The sequence below is a fragment of the Thamnophis sirtalis genome, unplaced genomic scaffold (assembly GCF_051295495.1).
Source record: "Thamnophis sirtalis isolate CommonGarterSnake01/CBP01778 unplaced genomic scaffold, rThaSir2_p1.2 scaffold_6, whole genome shotgun sequence".
Classification (NCBI taxonomy): domain Eukaryota; kingdom Metazoa; phylum Chordata; class Lepidosauria; order Squamata; family Natricidae; genus Thamnophis; species Thamnophis sirtalis.
The window spans coordinates 76,392,284-76,414,646 of record NW_028261386.1 but is presented as its reverse complement, the minus strand read 5'-3'; the positions used below and the strand labels follow the sequence as shown (position 1 = coordinate 76,414,646).

The 22,363-nt window shown below is 40.6% G+C and overlaps 1 protein-coding gene across 1 annotated transcript in view; it reads right to left on the bottom strand.

Moving 5' to 3' along the window:
* The window catches only part of PRKN (parkin RBR E3 ubiquitin protein ligase), a 785,743-nt gene that overhangs the window by 5,584 nt on the left and 757,796 nt on the right, over nt 1–22,363 (bottom strand). Inside the window, exon 10 of the mRNA XM_014068674.2 lies at nt 6,962–7,048. Coding sequence (XP_013924149.2) covers nt 6,962–7,048 — 87 coding nt within the window. The remainder of the gene's footprint in view (nt 1–6,961; nt 7,049–22,363) is intronic.

Sequence of the window (22,363 nt, the reverse complement as noted above, 5' to 3'; positions counted from 1 at the left end):
TTTCTGGAAGCCTGGCATTCTGACAAATTAGCCATCAATAGACATATAGACATTAACAATACCTATAGACCAGTGTTTCTCAATCATGACGACTTTAAGTTCTGTGGACTTCAACTCCCAGAATCCCCCAGCCAGCACAGATTCTGGGAGTTGAAGTCCACAGGACTTAAAGTTGCCAAGGTTGAGAAACACTGCTATAGACTTATGCAAAAGAGACAATCAACCAGCCCAAAAGAAACAAAAAGACCCAAATACCTCTCAGTCTCCATCAGCAAACGAAACCCAGATCAGTATAGATTAATTCAAGGTTAACATCAGGCCAACAATCAAGTAAGCAATACCCCAATCAAGAAACTGCCAAAGAGGTAACAATAAACAGTCCAACCAAAGAATCTCTAAGACCATCCCCACCAACACTGCCAAGGCAAGCTACAAGAATATAAACTGACAGCAAACCACACTTCTTACTAGCACTGATAATGTTACCTAGTTTGGTAATTAAACATCTGCAAGAAAACAAGCAAGCTCAGAGAACACTAAAGACCCCATATGGTACACGTCTAAAGATATGTGACCCCGTATGCAGAATGAAAGAAGGATATTTTGCCCCAGATGTGAACCAAGGTGCAATTATTCTGGACAGAAGCAGTGTGAATGTCTGGGGATTGGGGGAAGGGGAAGCAGCAAAAAGAACATTATTAGTTAGGGGATGCAGATGGAATTTTCCAAAATCATGCAATGTCCCTCTGGATTTCAGATAAGGCAGCCCCTGCACATGCAATTATGTGCTGGAGGGCTTGTTCAGCAGAAAATGTTCAGATGGTTCTGAAGGCTGCATGGAGAAAAAGGACAGGTTGCCAACCAATGTGCATTTGCCTACATATGCATTTCACAGAACGGAATGAGACTTCTGGATTGGTATGGAGTAAATTACACTGTAATCTGACAATTTACTTTAGGAGTTTAACCAGCTTCACCATTTCTGGATTTTCAGTTCGTTCTACTCATCTCTTAAGAAACTATACTTAGAATAACTTCATTAATGTTCATCAGCTATTCTCAATTGGAAGTATATCCTAAGGGCACGTTATGAATTCTCCCAGGAACGTCCACGAATGAGAAGAACCTCTAGGAATGTGGTTTGTTCCTTGAGAACATCTTCGCTGCTTTCCCCTGCTCTTGATTGTTTATCTGGTGCTGTTTTTTTGCTTATCTCGGTTGCTAAGGAGGAAGTGCTCTGTGCTGTTTGCTTTCTTCCTGTGGTTAGGGTTATGCCATTTGAATGGGGGGCAGGTGTAGGTTATCTCTAGGTGATGGCTGAGTTATCAGAACATTAACATGATAGGCCTTTGAAATGATAAATTTTATACACAAATTATGTTGATTATTTAGTTTGTGTTTAACTGGGTGTGCCGCCCAGAGTCACGTGCAAGAGAGATGGGCAGCTATATAAATTCAATATCTGCCTACCTATCTATATGCATACATATGTGCCTTGAAAACAATATGACAATATGTCCTGGAAAAGGAATTTTGCATTGCTTATGCGGTTACTTTTTCAAAGACAACTCTGGGTTTGTGGGATGCACCAAATTAACAATGTCTTTAAAATCCTATTGATGAATAGAAAGCTCCCCCTGCTCCCACCCCTCAAATCATGTGGATGATTAACATGTAATTTTGGACTTTGTAAAATATTCAGGATTAATTCACAGATTATAAAAAAATCATTGGCCGATTTCAGAAAGGGTTTCCCGTACTTTTTTTCAGTAGCATAGTGCCACCATGTGCAAAATATGAAGACTGCATGAAGTGAAAGAAAGGGCATAGGCATAATAAAATAACTGGAGGACAGAGAAGGTTACTGAGTGGCTGCATTGATATGTTCCTATAATTGGACATAGGCAAGATTGCCATGCAGATATATTAAATTTAGAGCAATTGTAGGATGAGGAAATATTTTTCTCCAACCTAAATAGCTCTGAGTTTGATTTGGAACTTATACAGTAGAATTTGATTTCAATCCAAGTACTTGGTGAGCCATCACAGGCCTCAGATAACATGAAATTGAAAAGCGGATGGCCTCATTAAGCCTTCCTTGTACTTGCCTAGTGCAAAGGCTTGTACTTTACCAGCAGGTGATGAGCAAGGAAGAGTCTATATTCAGAATCTGTATTCTGTGTTCAGTTTCTGTAAAACTGTTGACTTTGGACCAATTTAATGTAATTTTGTACAGCTAGTCCTCAAGTTATGCCCACAATTGAGCCCAAAATTAATGTTGCTAGGTGAAACATTTGTTAAGTGAGTTTTGTCCCATTCTACGACTTTTCTTGCCACCGTTGTTAAGTGAATCACTGCATCTGTTAAATTAGTTACATGGTTGTTAAGTGAATCTGGATTTCCCATTGACTTTGCTTGTCAGAAATGTCACAATTGCTCATCACATGAGCCCAGGACACTGCAACCATCATAAATAAATATGAATCAGTTGCCAAGCAGCTGAGTTTTGATCATATGACCTGCTATGGTTGTGTGAAAAATGGTCATAAGACACATTCAGTGCTGTTGTAACTTTGAACAGTCACTAAATGAACTGTTGTAAGTCGAGGACTACTTGTATTTCCAGAACTCTGAGGCAGGATGTTTGAACTGTGTTAGTGGCTGACCAGGTTAATCACCTTGTGCAATTTTTTTTAATCAATCTTAGTTTTTACAACAAAACCACAGCTCCTTGATCTACTTCCCCAAAAAAGCCCATGCAGAGACAAGCTTGATATTAAAACTGTTTTTTACCTCAAGACAGCTGGGGGAATGTGCTTGTAAAAATAAGATTCTGTGCAGTTTACTTAGATGGCGATGTGCTCTAGGGATCCAAATTTATATCTAAATTATAATATTGAACAAAGCATCACTGAAGCTTCTGGTTGCATTTCAATGGGATTCACTTAAATGATGATGCAGATCAAGCTAAAAATGTATGTGATTATTTTCCGTCAATACATTGGGAAATATCAATATACAAACTGTCACCCACTGTTTGAAAAACTACACTGTCCCAATACCCCTCTTTATCTTTACCACCCAAATTGTGACTTTCAGGAGGTTTGGGCACATGTGCTGTGCTGGGATTGTTTTATCAGGTTCTTTAGTTTAAGAGAGATGCTTAATTAGGTCCCAGAAGAACTCTCTCTCTGTGACTTACCCATAAAGTCTCTCTCCTCTTGTAAAGAAGCAATAGGAGTCCTGTAATGTACTGAGCAGCTTAGCCATTGGTCCATCCTCCCCCCTGCACAAGAGATATACCTAGGTGCCTGTTTAGTGTCAGGTTGGGTTTGCCAATGTGTGCCTGAGAGATGACTACCTTTTCCACCTCCCATGAGGCTTTATGGCTGCCTGGCATTAGTTTTTTAACAAGTCTCTCAGGAATCAAATCAATAAATAAGCAAGCACTGGCTCCCCTATTATCTTTTTAATTAAAAAAATATCGCTCTGGGCTCCATTAAGCCCCCTTGGCGCCAGGAACTGATAGCTAACAAAAGGGCAATAGAAATCCAATGATAAAAATATAACTTTGCTTGTCAGTGACCAAGAAAAAAAAAGATAAAAAAAATAACAAGATGGAAAGAACGTTTGTCAAATGTACCCCTACATTTATCTCTTAAAAAAAAAAAAAACCTTAACAAGAATTTTACTGTTGTGGGTCCCAACTGAAAGAGCTTTCTGAAATTTGGATTGTATATACCCATGATGTGAACTTATGGCATACGTGGAAAAGGTGGCACATAGAGCCCTCTCTGTGGGCACTTGTGCCGTCGCCAGCTCCTCTTCTGGTTTCCAGCCAGTTGGTCTTCATGGGAGCTGGAGCACCATGAAATGGCCTGAAAACAGTCTGAAAATTACCCGGAAAACAGCCAAAAAAAGAGGCGATTTTACAGGCCATTTTTGGCCCCCAAACGGCCTGAAAAACTGCCCGGAAAATGGCCTAAAAATGGCCCGAAAAATGGCCTGAGAACAGCTTGAAAAACAGCCCAAAACCAGGCATGTGCGCATCAGCCAGCTGGTCTTCAGATTTCCAGTGCTCTGGTGTGCACACATCCGCACTTGCACGTGAATGCACGCACTTCTGGTTTGGGCACTCAGTACTGAAAAGGTTCATCATCACTGGTAAATACCAAAGTTTAATTTCATAACCTTTTTCCTGCTATTGAGCCAATCAATTTCAATATACATAATGTAATTGTACAGCAGGGCATTTCTATGACCAGGTCTAATTAGTGTAAGACAAGCCATATTTTAATGCGGACAGATGCTCATGTGTATCCTTATTTCATATTGCAATGGGTCTTTTTGCCTCATCTGCTGCGCTCATCATTTATCCAGTACTGATGAAGCTCCCCCAAGGAGAGATCATGCTTCCAGGCTGGTAGAATTTTGAAGTTAGGATCGAGGGAAAAGACAGCATAGGGAAAGTGTGGTAGGGCTGCAGTAATTTCAGAATGATTTGGCTTAGAAGATGGCAGAGTTCACTTAATCAATTTTCCCCTTGCCTTTCCCTTCTTAGGGTGATTAGCATAGCTAGGACAAGGCAACATTGGAAATACAATACTAAAAGCATTAATATGTTATATGCTTGTCCAAATATAATTAGAAAGGATTGTTTACTATAATTAGAAGCTGAATTCTCATTTTCCTTTGTCAAAAGGAACTCATGAACTATGGATAGTATAAATCGGCTATATTTCCATCTCTCAAAACCAACCAGGTCTCATATATGCCTCTCCGGTCTTGATCTGTTTCACCCAGAAAACTGATGATAGCTAAAGGATCAGCATCCAAGGACACTTGGATGCTGATTTGCTTAATGAATAATATGGTTTTAGTTTGGATTCTGGCATTCTCTAGGAATCTAGCAACTATGTGCAGCCCTGTGTTAAAGTCCAAGAATTAACTTGATAAGGAGTAGGGTTCTCAACTCAATTATTTCTTCATTTCAGCATGATTGTTTCAAGAAATAAAAGAAAATTTCCCAGTATGAAACATAAAAGTGCACTTTAGGAACTTCTCTTTGTTTATGTTTGAAATATAAATTGGTTGGCTTTTAAAATAATCTTTATGTTATCTTGACCTAAATTAAAATAAATTTGCTCAGTGTGGCAATTCTCTTTATGGAGTGAACAGAACTCTGAATTATGGTGACTATTAGAGATAATGATCAGTTCAATCCTTGTTTATATCTAAAAGCATCCCTTTTAAAATCTCCAAACATTAAAATATTCCTTGCAGTGAGGTAATTGAAAGTTGATGAACAACAGCAAATTTGGGGCCGGGGGGGTGGGGGGACGGACCTCTATCAGATATTAGTATTAAAAAGACCCAAAAGCCAGTTAAAGAGATGTTTTCTGCACCACAAAATTTCTTTAATCCCTCCCTTTATAATTTATCTCATTATGTGCATAGTGTGTGCATTTTGGTTTGCATATGTTATTTCAAGAAATGAAAAAAAAAAGAAAATCTTTCCAGTTTGCTTATTTGTTTCAAAATAACACTGTGCAGCTCTTTGGATTCAGTTCCAAAAAGTGATTTAGACTATAGATACAGCAGCTTTAAACAGTAGCAAATGGGTGTTATATTTGTGCCTCTGCATGTTCCAAAGTTTGTTTTGGGAATCTAATCTGAACCATTGCACACCTCTATCAGAAAGTACAAATTTAAATACCTTAAAATAAAAATCAAATTACTTTCTCCCCATCAGTTTTTATAATCTTCATAATGCAGATTACATTTGTGCTTGCTGCTCACTGTGCTGATTTTTGCATTGGTAGGATGTAGGATGAAGAATTAACACTGGGCTATAAAGAGGAAGAACGTGGAAAAAAGTACATCAAGCATAAACTTTCATCCTTCTCTATAGGAAAGGTTTATGGAAGTCCCATCAGTCATTTTCTCAAAAATCTGAATACCATTGTGGTAAAGATAAAAAAGCCTCATTTTCTGAGCAGACATCTGTCTGTAATAAGTTGGAAATCCCATGTAAGTTTCATGACTTTATTAAAGTCAAAATAACTACTTCTGAGTTGCACCTATGATATGTATAGCAATAGCACTTAAGACTTATACACTGCTTCATAGGGTTCCACCACAAAACCGCGGTGGACAAAAGCGCGCTCGACGAAAGCACGTACGTGACGTCATCACAGTGCGACGAAAACATCGCGCTGTGATCGATAAATGTAAAAATAAAGCTAAAACCTTACCCTAACCCCCCCAAACCTAACCCTAAACCTAACCCTAAACCTAACCCTTAACCTAACCCTAAATCTAACCCTAAACCTAACCCTTAACCTAACGCTAAACCTAACGCTAACCCTTAACCTAACGCTAAACGTAACCCTAACGCTCTAAACCTAACCCTAACTCTTAACCTAACCCTAACCCTAACCCTAAACCTAAACCTAACCCTTACCTTTATGTGAATCGGCTTGCTTTAATTTTATTTTTATTTCAATTTTTAATTTTTTTCGTCGCGCTGTGATGACGTCAAATGCGCGCTTTCGTCGAGCGGGCTTTTGTGGACCGCGGTTTTGACGGGTCACGGCTTCATAGTACTTTACAGGCCTAAGTGGTTTACAGAGTCATCATATTGCCCCCAACAATCTGGGTACCAAACTTGGAAGGCTGGAAGGCCAAGTCAACCTTGGGACGGGCCGAAACAAACTCCTGGCAGTCAGCAGAATTAGCCTGCAGTACTGCATTCTAACCACTGCACCACCAGGGCTCTGGAAAGAGCTAATAACTAACAGTAGGACTTCTGAAGGGGAAACAGATGTTTACTGCTGGATCTTCTTCCTTTCTGTCCACAAGAGGTTTCCCACCAAGGCCCTGATTATCATTGTTCTTGATTATCAAACCCCCCTCTAATTAATTTTCTGAGATCCTATGGATGTGGATACAGTATATGTACCATTTGAGCTGTGGCTCCTGGACTTTTGAAGAAGCTATGGCATTCCCCTTCATGGTATTCTTCTTTACATTCACGGCAGAACGCAAACTGAAAAGAGAAAAACAAACAAACATTAGGAATCAAGGGGAGATATGACAGCCAAAGCATTTTCAGATGATCCACCATTCTTCTTATCACATTAAATTCTCATAATTTCTTTTTTATCATCCATCTGATCACATAGCCTGCTCATTAATACAACTGATTTACGTACTTTCCTCCCAATGAAAAAAGCTATTATATATCTTTTCCTTTTACACATGGAAGCACTGAGGTTTACCTGTATAACACAAAACAACTTATAAACCTTTTGGGGGAGAGAAGTATTTGGAAAGTCAGAACTATAACCAGTTTCCTAGGGTGAGTTTCTTAGATTCACATCATTAGAAAATTGTGGCAGGGGGCAAACTTTATCTTGGCACACAGAAGTTCTCCCAAAACATTTCCCTAATTATGGTATCTTAGAATTTTGGAAACACTGGAGAATAGAGGAGACTGCATTTCACATGAAGATTCTTCTAAAGCCATGGGTCTAAAACATCTGCCAATAAATGTTGCACTTAGCTAATAATAGGGGCAGCTAAAAAATAGATGAGATTCTAGCAATACAGGATTCCCATAATGATTCTCTAAACAAGTAATCACTGACTCCTTCAGAATAAACATATTTGTTTGTTTATTAAATTTATTGGCTGCCCATCTTACCATAGGGCTGTGATGGTGAACCTATGGCACGTGTGCCAGAGGTGGCACACAGTGCCCTCTCTGTGCCCCAGTTCAGCTCCTCCGCGCATGCGTGCACATCCCCCACCAGCCAGCTGGTCTTTGGGTCTCTGCTGTGTGTGCAAGGGGGTGGGCACATGCTTGGGGCTGACATGCATGTGTGGGAGGGCACATATGCAGGGGCAGGGTGTGCATTGCATTTTGGGAGTTTGGGTGCGTATGCGCTTTGGGAACTTGGTCCGGAAAAGGTTAGCCCTCCCTGCCAAAGGGTATCTCTGGGTGGCTTATATCAGTGGTCCCCAACCCCCGGTCCGTGGACCGGTGCCGGGCCGTGGAGTACCTGGCACCGGGCCGCGCAGCGGCCGGGGGCCATGCAACGGCTGACTCTTCACTCATGCAGCGCCGTCGCCGGAGGGGGGGAGCTGCGCGGAAGCACAGGAGCAAGTGAGGCGAGGAGGAAGAATCCCCCACTACTACACCACCTCTGCCCCCTCCCCGAGTCAGCCGTCCCCTCAGTGAACGCCTCCGCCTCTTTCTCCTTTCTCGCCTCAGTCGGCTCGCCTGGAAGCGAGGCGAGGAGGGGGCGGACCATGCGCTGGAAGCGGAGCCCTTGGAGGCCCTGGCGGCTTCCCCGGCGGTCGTTGCTGGCCGCTCTCTTCTTTTTCTCGCTGTCCTCCTCGGCTCAGTCGTCTCCGAGTTGCCCAGGGAGGGGCGGCGCGCCTGGGACGGAGACGGCGCTTCCCCGCCCGGCCTTGGCTTGTGAGAAGGAACGGCGGGAGAGGTAGAGAGAGAGAGAGAGAGAGAACATCGGGTAGCCGAGGGCGGGGGGGGGGTCTTTTGAGGGGAGATGGGGGGTGCACGATTTTGGCCCACGTGCGCCCTCCGCGGGCGTGGGTGGGGGGCTGAGAGGAGTCTAACGGTAGTGCAGGAAAGGGGAGGGTATGATCGCCGCCTGAGGTGGTGAGGGGCAGTCGCCAGATTCAGGCCGCCGCTGCCGCTATTGCAGCGCACGGTGGAAAAGCGGCGGTCTTGCCCACCCCTTCCCTGCCTCACGCCCACTCCAGTTGCCGCAGCCAGGGGTGGGGGCTCGGTGCCTGAAGTCTCTTGCCTCTCTTCCAAAATTTCGCCAACGGGCATCGGTGAAGCGCGCTCTTTCTCTTCCTCACAAAACACATTTCCTTTCCCCCCACGCGTAGTTATTGGCGATATGGACTCTTGGACTCTTACCCAGCCAGATCAGTATCAAACATTTCCCTGACCTCAGCAGAAGCGAGGTTTTTTCTTCTCCTTTCTCTCCTTAATACTGTATTCTTTTTACATTGCTATCCTCTGGCTTATTTAATTTTGCCCTTGCTCTTTTTATCTTTGACCTTGATTAATTCAGCTGTTTATTCCTTAAAATCTACATACAAAATGGAAGGTGGGATATGATTCAGGTGTTGAATTGGGAAGGTGGATTTAAAACAACGCCTCCCCACCCCTGCGCGCGCTCAGCGGGCCATGGTAAAATTATCAAAGGCTGACTGGTCCGCGGCGATAAAAAGGTTGGGGACCACTGGCTTATATTACATAAACAATTAAAACATAAAAAGTAAAATCCGACATTAAAACCTAAGGACATGTGGAGTCGGTAGGGATGGAATTGTGGGAGATGGGATCACTTATTGCTCAATCAATCATCTTCATTGTGTTGTTCCCCCCACTGGGACCCCAAGCCAACAGTCATAGTCACATCTTCAGGCCCTTACAAAAAGATAGGAGGATTGGGGCCAACCTCACATTGGTGGCAGAACGTTGCAGAGGACAGGAGGAACAGCAGAGAAGGCTCTCCTCCTGGACCCTGCCAGCAGGAATAATTGGGCTAATGGGACCAGAGCATGCCTCCTCTGCCGGCATGAGTAGCATGGGTACAATCCCAGTAGGGTGACACGGTCCGTCACATAACCTGGACCCATGCCATGAAGGAATTTAAAGGTGATTAAATGAAAGCACTGAACTACAAGAATCTGAACTACTAGTGGCCAAACCAAACTGGTGGCAGGTAAGAGTAAAAGGAATTCAAGATGGGTGGGGCTTAGATCTTTTGTGGATGCAAAGGGACTCATGAGTGATGATGACCTTAACCCTCCTTCAAACTCAGCCTGGTTATCTCCTACAATTCAACTAGGATTATTCATTAGTTATTATTCATCATTCATTCACCTGCCCCATTTTCTAATGTCTGCCAACAGCAGCAATGTGTTGTCAAAGATGGAGAGCCAGTTTATTTTTTCCTCTATCAGTCGGCAACTTTCATTTTAAAACCACTTAGTAAAATTGCAGATGATAGCTCTAAATAAACAGAACTATCTAAAAATTACCCTCATATGTACTGCCTACTTCTTTGTAAGACAGAAATCCGCCTTGACATGGAACTATGATCCCTGCACTGTCATTTCCCAATTATAATTATCCTTGTTGTCCAGAGAAAATAAAAAAACAAATAAAGAGAAATATCAATTAAAGTATTCTTCTGGCCATTCTCAAGTACACCATCTTGTCCCACCACGAGAATACTGAAAGATTTTTTTTCAACTCTTTGCTACAGTGACAAGCCGAGCTGATGAAATACGTCTGATGTTTTGATACAGTGTTGGCTCTTGCATATAATGAATAGACATATCAGCCCAACTTGACACTAAAATGTTTATCTGCCTCATGTCACATCTTTGCAGTTCCGTTTTGCACTCTGTCATGCTCCTGTTGTCATTTTAAGTACCGTATGAAATCACAATTCATTGCAGTGCTGCAAAAAAGACGATGCTTGTGCACAGTGAAAAAGGACAACCTGCTGACTATCCTTTGCCTGGAGTGGCTGAAAAGTTGAGGCCCAACTACCTGAGTGCAATGCATTTTGCAATGTTGTGCCCTTTTGAAAGATTTGAGCGGTAAATTTTCTAGTACAGAGGTTAGTCTTGTTAAGAACTTTTGAGTTGCAAACTTTGTTTGTTCACTGAGATGAACAAACCTGTCCACAACTCCAATCCAGAAGATCCTGGAAGTCAGGAGAAAACAGGAAAGGGTGAGTTTCTGGCATTCCAGAGGTGGTATTCAGCAGGTTCTGACCAGTTCTGGAAAACCGGTAGCGGAAATTTTGAGTAGTTCGGAGAACCGGTACATACCACCTCTGACTGGTCCTGTCCCCATCTATTCTCTGCCTCCTGAGTCCCAGCTGATTGGGAAGGAATGGGGATTTTGCAGTAGTCTTCCCCTGGAGTGGGCAGGCAATGGAAATTTTACAGTTTCCTTCCCCTGGAGTCAGGTGGAAATGCAGATGTTACATGATCCTTCCCCTGCCATGCCCAAGTCATGCCCACAGAACCGGTAGTAAATTTTTTTTTTGGGTGGCATTCCACTTATATAAGGAGTACTGGTAGTGCAGTGGTTAATGTGAGGTATTGCAGGCTAACTCTGCCCACAGCCTGGAGTTCGATGGGGCTCAAAGTTGACTCATCCTTCCATCCTTCCGAGGTCAGTAAAATGAGGACCCACATTGTTGTCCTATGTTGCAAATAAAGCTTCTACATTGTAAACCGCCCAGAGGATGCTGTAAAGCACTATGGGGCAGTATATAAAGCCAAATGCTAAATGCTATTGCTAACCCTTTCCCATTTTCTCATGACTTCCACTTGTATACTGTCCTCAGAGCCGCTCACAGACCGTAAGATAAGGACTGTACTGTGCATGAGGTTTTTTTTTGCTTATCAGAATTGCGAACAAAATCCTTTTGGAATATAACTTGTTCATAAGTAGAGCCCTCTCTGTAGATATGACATGTTGAAGAAATGAAACCATATTTCCTATTTAAATTCATAGCAGTTAAGCCAGGGCACATCCACCAACACTCTTTTTAATGGGTCACAATCCTCCTCTGGAGAAGTTGAGGTTTTCTTTTATAGATTTTATTTTTGAAAATGGAGGAATTAAGGAGAGAAGCATTGTCCTTTTGCCCCTTGATTTCTAATAATAAACTCAGACTTTCGTCCCACAACCTTATTACACACCTTTGCTTTCGTACTTCTCCTAACTCACCAAATCTCATAGGATGGCCAATGAAGTTAGTTTTCATTGAGCCTTCTTTTTATTTTACAACATGCCTTTTTTTCTTCTTTCTCTAACTGGACAAATTAATCCATAAGAAAAGATTTCGTATATTCTCTTCTATTGGTTTTAATATGTACACAGTGTCCTGTTTCTTTGCTTATTATGTTCTTTTTTGCCATTGCATAATCCAAAGCAAACTGACATTTATTCTATCTAGAAGGTCATTAGGTTACTTCCCTATGCAAAATGTGAACAAATTAAAAATCAAGTATTAAGAAAATATACTGAATGAGAAACAGTAGTAAATAAATTTAAGGTTTACGCAGGTTTTCTATTCTGCAAATATGGTAGCTGTGGTTCAACTTCTGAGGCAAGACATTCAGTTATGGTAAGCAGATCTAAAGACAATATAATTTACCACAAATCACGTGGCTCCATTTCCAAAATTATATAATGCTACTTATATCTGCTCAAGTCATTGCACTTCCTTTATTTTCTACCATGTTGAATCTCCTCTACACAACTCCTGGACTGCACAACTGAACTTGCAGTGATAATGCAATTTTCCAGATATGGGGTGATTGATATAAGAGAACATAGTTCCATTAGCAGATCTCATTCTACGGAGTGTATTTTAAGTATCACCAATATTACTTTGTCATTCTCTGTTCAGAGTCATGTAAGTATATGAGATGGGAAGACATATAAATTGATTGATTGAAATAAAATAAGTCACTTACCAAGCCAAGAGACCACTATGAAAAGAATCCTTAGAAGTCCTTAGGTCATATAGGTAGTCCTCAACTTAAGACCACACTTAGGACCAAAATTTCAATTGTTAGGCAAGGCATGGTTGTTGAATGAATAGGGCAGCTGTTAAACAAACTACATGGTTCTTAAGTGAATCTGGCTTCCCCCATTGATTTTACTTATTGGAAATTGGCTGAGAAGGTTGCATGGTGATTATATGACCTTGGGATACTGCAACCCTCATAATGAGATGTTGGTTGTCAAGCACTCAAATTTTGATCACATGACTGTAGGAATGCTGCAACAGTCTTAAGAGGATAGGTCTTAAGTCACTTTTTTCCGTGTCATTGTAATTTTGACATTACAATGTCAATCTTTTAATTTTACATTAAAAGATTGGTTATAAGTCAAGGACTACCTGTATAGAAAGAATGAATGTCAAACTGCAAAATAAATAGAGGTAATCCTAGACTTACAACAATTCATTTAGTGTCCATTCAAAGCAACAACGTCACTGAAAAAAATCATTTTTGACTGTTTTCATATGATTATTGCAGCATCCCCATAGTCACATGATCAAAATTCAGGTGCTTGGCAACTGATTTGTACTTATGACAGTTGCAGTGTCCAGGGGTCATGTGATCATCTTTTTGTGACCTTCTGCTAAGCAAAGTTAATGGGAAACCAATTTCACTTTACAACCATGTTGCTATTTACCAACTGCAGTGATTCACTTAACAACTGTGGCAAGAAAAGTCACAAAACGAGCAAAACTCATTTAATACATATTTCACTTAGCAACAGAAATTTTTGGCTCAATTGTGGTCGTTAAGTTGAGGTCTACCTATGCATAAAGAGAAAAGTGGAAATGAAAGAGGAAATGAAATACTGAAGAAGTTATGGTTAGTTGGAGTTAACAAAACATAACAAGAGAGAGGTAGATGTTTCTGTAACAAATGCCAATGAATGACATGATAAATGGATTGGATGGATGAATTGCCAGGAGGATTTAAAAAAAAAATGTATGCAGAGGTACAGTGAATGATATTGGCCTAAATGAAATTTAGCTACAATTTATTTTCTTATCTGCTGCTTTTAATTCCTTGTGTTTTATTTATTTATTTAATAGATGTGTATGGTGCCTATCTCGCTCAGATTTAGTATGTATATAACATTGTTTAATTCAAAATAGATTGGTGCAAAGATTATGATTGTAAGAATGTTGGTGAGTTATAAAAGCTTCTGGTCTCTTGTTATAATTTGAACTTTGAGTACCATTCATTTCAATTTCTGGTTGCAAAAGGCTGAAAATCAAGCACCTATCACCAAATACACAATATTCCTCCTAGATGATAATTATTCTAACTAACCCAGTCCTCCCCCCCCCAAAAAAAAACATTTGGGCACCAGGGACTGGTTCCATAGAGAGAGGTTTTTCCATGGACCGGGGTATGTGTGTAGTTTTGTGTGCTGCAGGAACGGGTTCTGGCAACCACTATTTCCAGTTTGCTCGTGTGCGAGCTGAGCACGCCTGTGCAGTGCAATAAAAATTGTTCTGTGCATGCACAGAAGCTAAAAACAAGATGGCGGTGCCTATAGCCCCACCCAGAGAACTGGTTCAGGGACATGGCAGGGCTGGGTCACTGCCGGTTCCAGCAACCCAGGCTGCCAAACCACTATTGGTTCAGCTGAACCGGTCCGAACTGGTAGGAACCCATCACTTGTGTGCTGCCTGCATTCCACAGAAAGGGCTTTACTTTTTTGTGTGGCATGTTGCGGACCACTGCAAGTCTAGGGATCAGGGGCTGGGGACCCCTGTCCTAAGCAACTACTATGAACATACTTGACATCAGAAAAAAGCATGCATATATTCCTACTATAGGTCATGTCTTTGACAGCTAAGCTTCTTTTCTGTTAATTGTTCACATGCTGCCTTTTTATGTAACAGCCAACACATTTTTTTAAAACTAAACTGCAGTCTGAGATATCATCAAGTTTAAGGGAGCTCCGGAATGCTTAACATTGCCTGTTTGTATTTCCAACCTTCACTGAAGTGTCTAATTTACAAGTCTTTCTTGTAAATGCATCTCCTCGCTGCTGGCTATGGGCCATTAAGTCCTTCACCAACACTCTTTGTTTTTAGCAGGTTTGTTAGGTTGCAAAAGTAAAAGCTTGAAGTCTCTGGTAAAGACCCATAGTTAGAGAAAAAGCCTGCTGTTTGGAGAGCATCACAATAGGGTAGGAACAAATAGAATAGAATAGAATAGAATAGAATTCTTTATTGGCCAAGAGTGATTGGACACACAAGGAATTTGTCTTTGGTGCATATGCTCTCAGTGTACATAAAAAGACAAGATACATTCATCAAGGTACAGCACTTAATGATAGTCATAGGGTACAAATAAGCAATCAGGAAACAATCAATATCAATATAAATTGTAAGGATACAAGCAACAAAGCTACAGTCCTGGAGTCATAAGTGGGAGGATATGGATGATAGGAACAATAAAAAGACTAATAGTAATAATAATGCATTGTTTGACAGTGGTGAGGGAATTATTTGTTTAGCAGAGTGATGGCATTTGGGAAAAACTGTTCTTGTGTCTAGAGGTTCTGGTATGCAATGCTCTATAGCATCATTTTGAGGGTAGGAGTTGAAACAATTTATGTCCAGGATGCGAGGGGTCTTTAAATATTTTTACGGCCCTCTTTTTGACTCGTGAAGTGCACAGGTCCTCAATGGAAGACAGGTTTGCAGTAAATTTGCAAGCTTCTGTATTAGGTCCATGTGTATGTATTTATGCTAGTCTGATTTGGGAGTTATTCTTCGAAATACCGAAACTCTGTGGATGATGATCTCACGGCACTGCTTTCAATGGAAATAAGGCTGATCTCAGGGCAAGATAGAAAGCTGTTTTCATGTCTTATTAGATAATGGAGGAGATGTAAAATCAGTTCCATGGTGGAAGAACAACCTGGAGGGTTGATAGGTTTGTCAGAATAAATAGGCTTTCCTTGGCAGAAAGGCATTAAACATTTCTGTGTTACAGCACAGCATGAATTATAAAAGAAACAAGTGTCAGATTAAGGGAAGATAGGTAGGTTAGCAGTACATCTTTTTTTTTTTCATTAGAAGTCTCAGCTCCATGAAACTCCCTTGGTCCTTTGGGGTTAAATTACCATTTGCATTACTTATATCATTTAACAAACAGTGCCATGGATCTCTCCCCTCCTGTGGTCCTTTTTTTATACATGATAGCTGAATGGGAACATTTTTTCTGCAGAGGAAACCACTTCTAAATCCCAGTTGCAGGGGGCAGGAAGCAAGAAAATCTTTGGGATTAAGCTAGAGCCATGATGGTGAACCAATGGCACGTGTGCACAAAGTGGCACATGGAGCCATGTTGCCGAGCACGTGCAGTGTCACCAGTTCCTGAACCCCAATCAATGAGATAATTTGGAACTACTGAGGAGAAAACCACACTCTCACCATCATTGCCAGGGCAAACAGGGAGCAAATCCCACACTCCTAACACTGATGACGTTACCTAGTGTGGCAATTAAAACATCTGCAAAGAAACAACCAAGCTTAGAGAGCACAAGGAACCCCAAAGTCCACATACTACCCTCTAAGAAGTCACTTTTATAAAAAGTTTATGTATCAAACAGGGTAGGGAATAGTAAATTAATTTTGCTTTGAGCGTAGAACAAAATTGTCCAACTTTATTGTTTGGTTAATTCAAGTAGAAAAATTTATTAGAAATACAGTCTAACACAAAAATGAAAAAAGATGCCCACCCCAGCAAGCCTAACAGAGCACAATTCTGACAAATTGATTTAAATTAAGAACCCTGAAGCAGGATTCACAGCCATTAATGTTTAACAACTTCTGAGAATATTTTCTTCCAGCCTCTTGATACTTTTGCCCTCCGTCCAGTTTTACCTGCTGCCATTACAAGTCTGCTTTTACTGTTTCTTTCCCATAGTTTCTTTATTTGTCCAGTGCAAATAATGGGCTTTTATGTTCCAAGGCTATATTTTGTTTCAGTCGAGGCATCAGCCATAGAATAAGGGCAATGCAATGTCTTTGCTGTTTTGTTTTCTACTGTTGGAAGAAATATCCATCTGGTTCAGTTCCAAGTGGGGAGAAAGACACTGAAAACATGGATGCTGATTGGAAAGACAGTTTATTGGTGAACAAGATCACATGGGCTTGAGGTCCTGGGCAGCTGACCACATGGAGTGGAGAATGAGAGGTATTTATACCCTTTCTTGGGCTTTGAACTTGAGCATCCTGTTCCTTTGGCAAGAACATATATTATATTGGTTGCTGTAGGGGTTATAGCTAACTTTTTAGGTTGTCTGAGTTAAATTTGATTGACACCTGGACTCTCTGAAATGATGTAATGAGGAGGCTTGTGTCCTGAAAGGATGTTGGACCATTCCTATTGTGTCTTAATAGCTTTCCTGGTTTGGATCTTGAGTGAGGACTGACCCTACCATTCTACCTAATTCTGCCTTTGTTCAAAATATCCTGTCTTGAATGGATTACCAAATCTACATTTCTAAAAGCTGGCCTCATCTTAGAATCTGCTTGGAGGCAGGGAACTGTGACTTTGAGTTTCTGTCTCCCTTAAGATTTCTATTTCTCTCTAAGGGGAAATATAATATTCTTCCTTTTTAATATTTCCTAAAATATTTCATTTTTCTAGGAGGGGTGGGTGCTAATTTTCTACACTACCACATAATCATTGGTGTAGGTGAAGGACTTGTATTTGCTGACTGCTACCAAATAGACAACTTGCAGAAAAACAAAAATCATCAACTGGATTTATTTGTTTATATTAGTGGAAAAATATTTGCAAATCCCCTAAGGATTTAGCTAAATCAGCAATTGAATCAGTCCCTGGCTTTCAGCAGATATATTTTGTGTTGTTGGTTTAATAAAATCACAGAGGCATTCAGCCAACACAGTAACACAGGACCAAGTTGACTAATCTTTCTCATCAATGTTATTTCAATTAGCACACACTTAACAGAATGATTTAACAACAGCAAGTATAGCATCCGCCTTCTGGAAAAACAGTAGCACACAAAGACAATTTTCACTCTTTGCTGTGGTTTTAATTCTATTTGTGCTACAACTGGGCTCTTTAGAATTTTCCCACTAATAAATATAACTTTTAAAAATATAATATGTTAATGCAACACTTTCCAAGACTGCACCAGATTCTATAACAAGCAAAGCAATTGCAGTCTGAAAAATGCCCAACTCAAAATAAGAAATTTACACGTATCCAGAGCTGGATAAACAAAATGTAAACAATAGAAAAGAAGGGTAACACAGGGAAAAGAAAAACTCAATCACTAGCAATTCCAAAGTAACACAGAGTAAAGAGTAAAGACACTCTGGAAACTCAACAGGGCACAAGTACATGCACAGAGTATACTCTCTGGAGAGTAATGAAACGGTTCAAACCAATGCAGACGTTTTCCTTTTACAAATGCATTATGAAACTCAATATCAAAAGGACATGAGACTATGCATCCAGGACATATGTGGACAAAAGATCAACAAATATACTACATTGACATAGGACTAGTATTCTTTGCATTAATGACTGGAAAATGGGTATAGAAATTTCATTTTCTTGCTGCACTCCCACATCACCCCACCCACTAAGCACTTAGTACAGGAGGTGACTGGTCCATTCTGCTGCTTCATTGACTAAGTTGTATACTCACCTGAGTTCTACAAGGTCAGTTGCAGATGGGGAACCGAGGCTAACAGTGATTTCACGTGACCCCCTCAACCTAGCCTTTTATATATGCTGCTGACATTATTACAGGAACCATTTATCAGCTTCTGTGTGTGATCCTTGTAAAGCATGAGTTTAATATTCTCTAAGTTTTACTAATACAGCTACTTACAAGAAAAAGTAGCTGGCACTATAAGCATCTTATGATTTAGTAACTGTGATTGTTCTACATTTTGTTTCACACTGAACCTCTTAAACTTCCATATTCTAGAGCAGTGGTTCCCAATCTTTTTTTGGCCATGCCCTACCTAAGCATCTCTAAAATCCTGATGCCTCCCCCCCCCCCCGGTGACATATAATTCTTAATTTATTCAAAAAGTGAACTCTACTCATGTGGAGGAAGCTTAAAAGACCATTAACTTGGTTTAAACAAGATTCAAATTGCCCACATTAAAAATCAAATTGCCCCCCTGTGGGGCCTGGGTCCCACACTGGGAACCACTGTTTTAGAGTCAACTACATTTAATGGAAAAGTATTTCGTTACTCTGTGTGTGTGCGCGCGCGCGTGTGTGTATACATACACACAAATATATATATATATATATATATATATATATATATATATATATATATATATATATATATATATATATATATATATGTGTATATATATATATATATATATATATATATATGTATGTATGTATGTATGTATGTATGTATGTATGTATGTATGTATATATATATATATATATATATATATATATATATATATATATATGTATATATATATGTATATATATATATACACACACACACACACACACACACACACACACACACACACACACACACACACACACACGGGAGCCGCCAGCCCTGTGGTTAGAAGAGATTAACTACAGTAATCTGTAAATATGACATATGCTATAACTTAAAATAGCATGAATCTCTGGTTAATAAAATATATTGTCATGGATGAAGGCAAATATACATGTCCCAGGATAATGTTGCAACATCCAAACAGATTGGATCCTGCAAAATATATTTGTGCCAAAATGGCATAAAGCTTATATTGCCAAACTCTGAGGATGCAAAAGGCTCTCTGTGCAGTATTTACCCACAATAATACAGTTTTGCTTATCTGGGATATTTGAACTTAGATTCCAGGTATTGCTATTAGATACCTCAATTTTATTTTATTTATATTTTATTTTAAAGAAACTTAAATTTCTATAGGCAAAGCACTGGGCACATGGCAAATAGCTACTCAGTGGAAAAATGGCATTGTTGAAGTGTATCGACCATAAGATGGCAGTAGTGATCCATAAATCAACAGTTATACAAAAGCTCAGCTGAGCTGAACAAAAGTCAGGACTCACTCCAGGGTAACTGAAAGCTAATACACTGAAAGGGGTTCTGACAACCCCATTTCATAAAGAAAAATGGTACTGATACATACCGGAACATAAGAAAAGTTTGCTGGCTAGTTCAAGGACACCATGACTTTTGAAGCAGGCTGAGGAGTGTCAGCTGAGAGGTATCCAGAGAATAACGTTTGCCATAATTAATCTTAGCAAATTGAGATGTTGTGAAAAATCTCTTTCCTTGATGACAGCTTTTATTTACCTGAGATCATCCAAAACATAGGACGTTTTGGAGTTCTGTCTCTGGCAAGCAGCTACATTTCTATATTAGCTTCAGCTATCATCCAAGTATTGACCTGCCAGAGGGAAAGTTGCATTTTTAAGATTGTGACAGTCAGACAGGCAGTAGTGATATAAAGCAGCACCAGAGACACAAAAGACAACATGACCAAATCAGTATCACCCAAGCTTTAGAGGCGGCAAGGACTGTACTTGACTTTTAATTGCTGTGTTGCTGGGGCCATGCCTCCTCCCTTATCTCATCCATGAGGAAGTATCCCAGGGAAAGATGCAGGCAGAAGCAGGACAAAAATGAAATTGAACTGAATTTAGTAAATCCAGTATTAATATTTATCTGGATGTCCTCTTTGCTCCCTATGCATTTATTTAATATTAAATTAAAATACAGTTCCATGTATGGGTGTTATGTGAATTTTGATGTATGGGTATACTATACATACAATGGCAATACAGTAAATATAAATATAAATGTCTGTGTGGAGGAGAACCAGTAGTCTAAGGGCTGACATCATACCAATATCCAGTTCAGTTCAGTTTATTAAATTTCTATGCCGCCCTTTTCCCCCGAAGGGGACTCAGGGCGGCTCACAACTCGAACCAGGGAGGGGGATACAGACAAAAGATTTAAAAACAACAACATAACAATATATAATTTAAAACTCACAACAGTCATACCATTCGAGACGGGGGCAACAGCTCTTTAGCCCCAGCCCTGTTGGAACAACCAGGTTTTGAGGGCTTTGCGGAAGGCCTGGAGGGTGGTGAGGGTTCGAATCTCCACGGGGAGTTCGTTCCAGAGGGTCAGAGCAGCCACAGAGAAGGCTCTCCTCCAGGTAGTCGCCAGTCGACACTGGCCGGTGGATGGGATTCGGAGGAGGCCTAATCTGTGGGATCTAATCGGTCTAGTGGAGGTAATTGGCAGCAGGCGGTCTCTCAAGTACCCAGGTCCAATACCATGAAGGGCTTTATAAGTAACGACTTGCGCCTTGAAGCGTATCCGGAGACCAATAGGCTGCCAGTGCAGCTTGCGGAGGATAGGTGTTACGTGGGTGAACCGAGGTACACCCACGATCGCTCGCGCGGCTGCATTCTGGACAAGCTGAAGTCTCCGAATACTCTTCAAGGGCTGCCCCATGTAGAGCACGTTACAGTAGTCCAGCCTAGAGGTCACAAGGGCACGAGTGACTGTTGTGAGGGCCTCCCGGTTCAGGTAGGGATGCAACTGGTGCACCAGGCGAACCTGGGCAAATGCTCCCCTGGTCACAGCCGACAAGTGGTGTTCAAGAGTCAGCTGTGGGTCCAGGAGAACTCCCAAATTGCAAACCCTGTCTGAGGGGCATACTGTTTGACCCCCCAGCCTGAGAGATGGAACACTTGGCCAATTAGTAGGAGGGAAAGCCAGCCACTCGGTCTTATATCCTTCATTGCCATTCTGTTGCCATTGAATGTTCTCCTCCTATGCACCAAAAAAATGAAAGGAAAAAATCCTTTGATCCTAAAATCACCACATGCTATCTTAATCACACCTTGACATTCTTTCCACAAGGTTTTCACTCCTACTTCTGTCTCAGGTTTCTTGTTGACATGAGTCATTCCGTTGTTGCTGTTGCAGGTGTTGCTATTATTATTTTTAAATAACAGTTTTAAATAACTAAGCTTATTCTTTCTATAGAGAACATGATGAAGAAATAATTCGATGAATTATAATTCAGAAGATATTCAGTTGTTTCCTAGTAATTATTCTCGGAATGTAAATCTTAGCGAGTAAATTGCAGCGTCTTTTCTTTTAATTCATCTAATGGTCTCTAACAAAATAATGAATGGCTGTTTAGATCATTGATTCAATTTATGATTTGCCTGTCTGAAATTGGGGTTCTGGAAAGGGGGGGGGGGCTGTTTTGCCAAAAAGCAAATCCCTAGAAATCTATCAAAGTGCATTTAATACCTTTCTGCTTTCCCAGCTTTATTTTGGATTTCTAAAAAGGTTTAATAATCACCCAGCTCTGTGCTATCTTTCTCTTTGACATAATAGTTTATTATTCATTCATGATTGCAAGCCATAAAGCTGAGGTGGCGCAGTAGTTAGGGTGCAGTACTGCAGGCCACTTCAGCTGACTGTTATCTGCAGTTCAGCGGTTCTAATCTCACCGGCTCAAGGTTGACTCAGCCTTCCATCCTTCCAAGGTGGGTGAAATGAGGACCCAGATTGTTGGGGGCGATATGCTGACTCTGTAAACCGCTTAGAGAGGGCTGAAAGCCCTATGAAGCGGTATATAAATCTAACTGCTATTGCTATTGCTATTGCTATTGCTAGATTCAAGTGGGCAAGACCCCACCTTTCCTGAACTCATATCTTTTTTCAGGGTTTGTCAAGTACTGT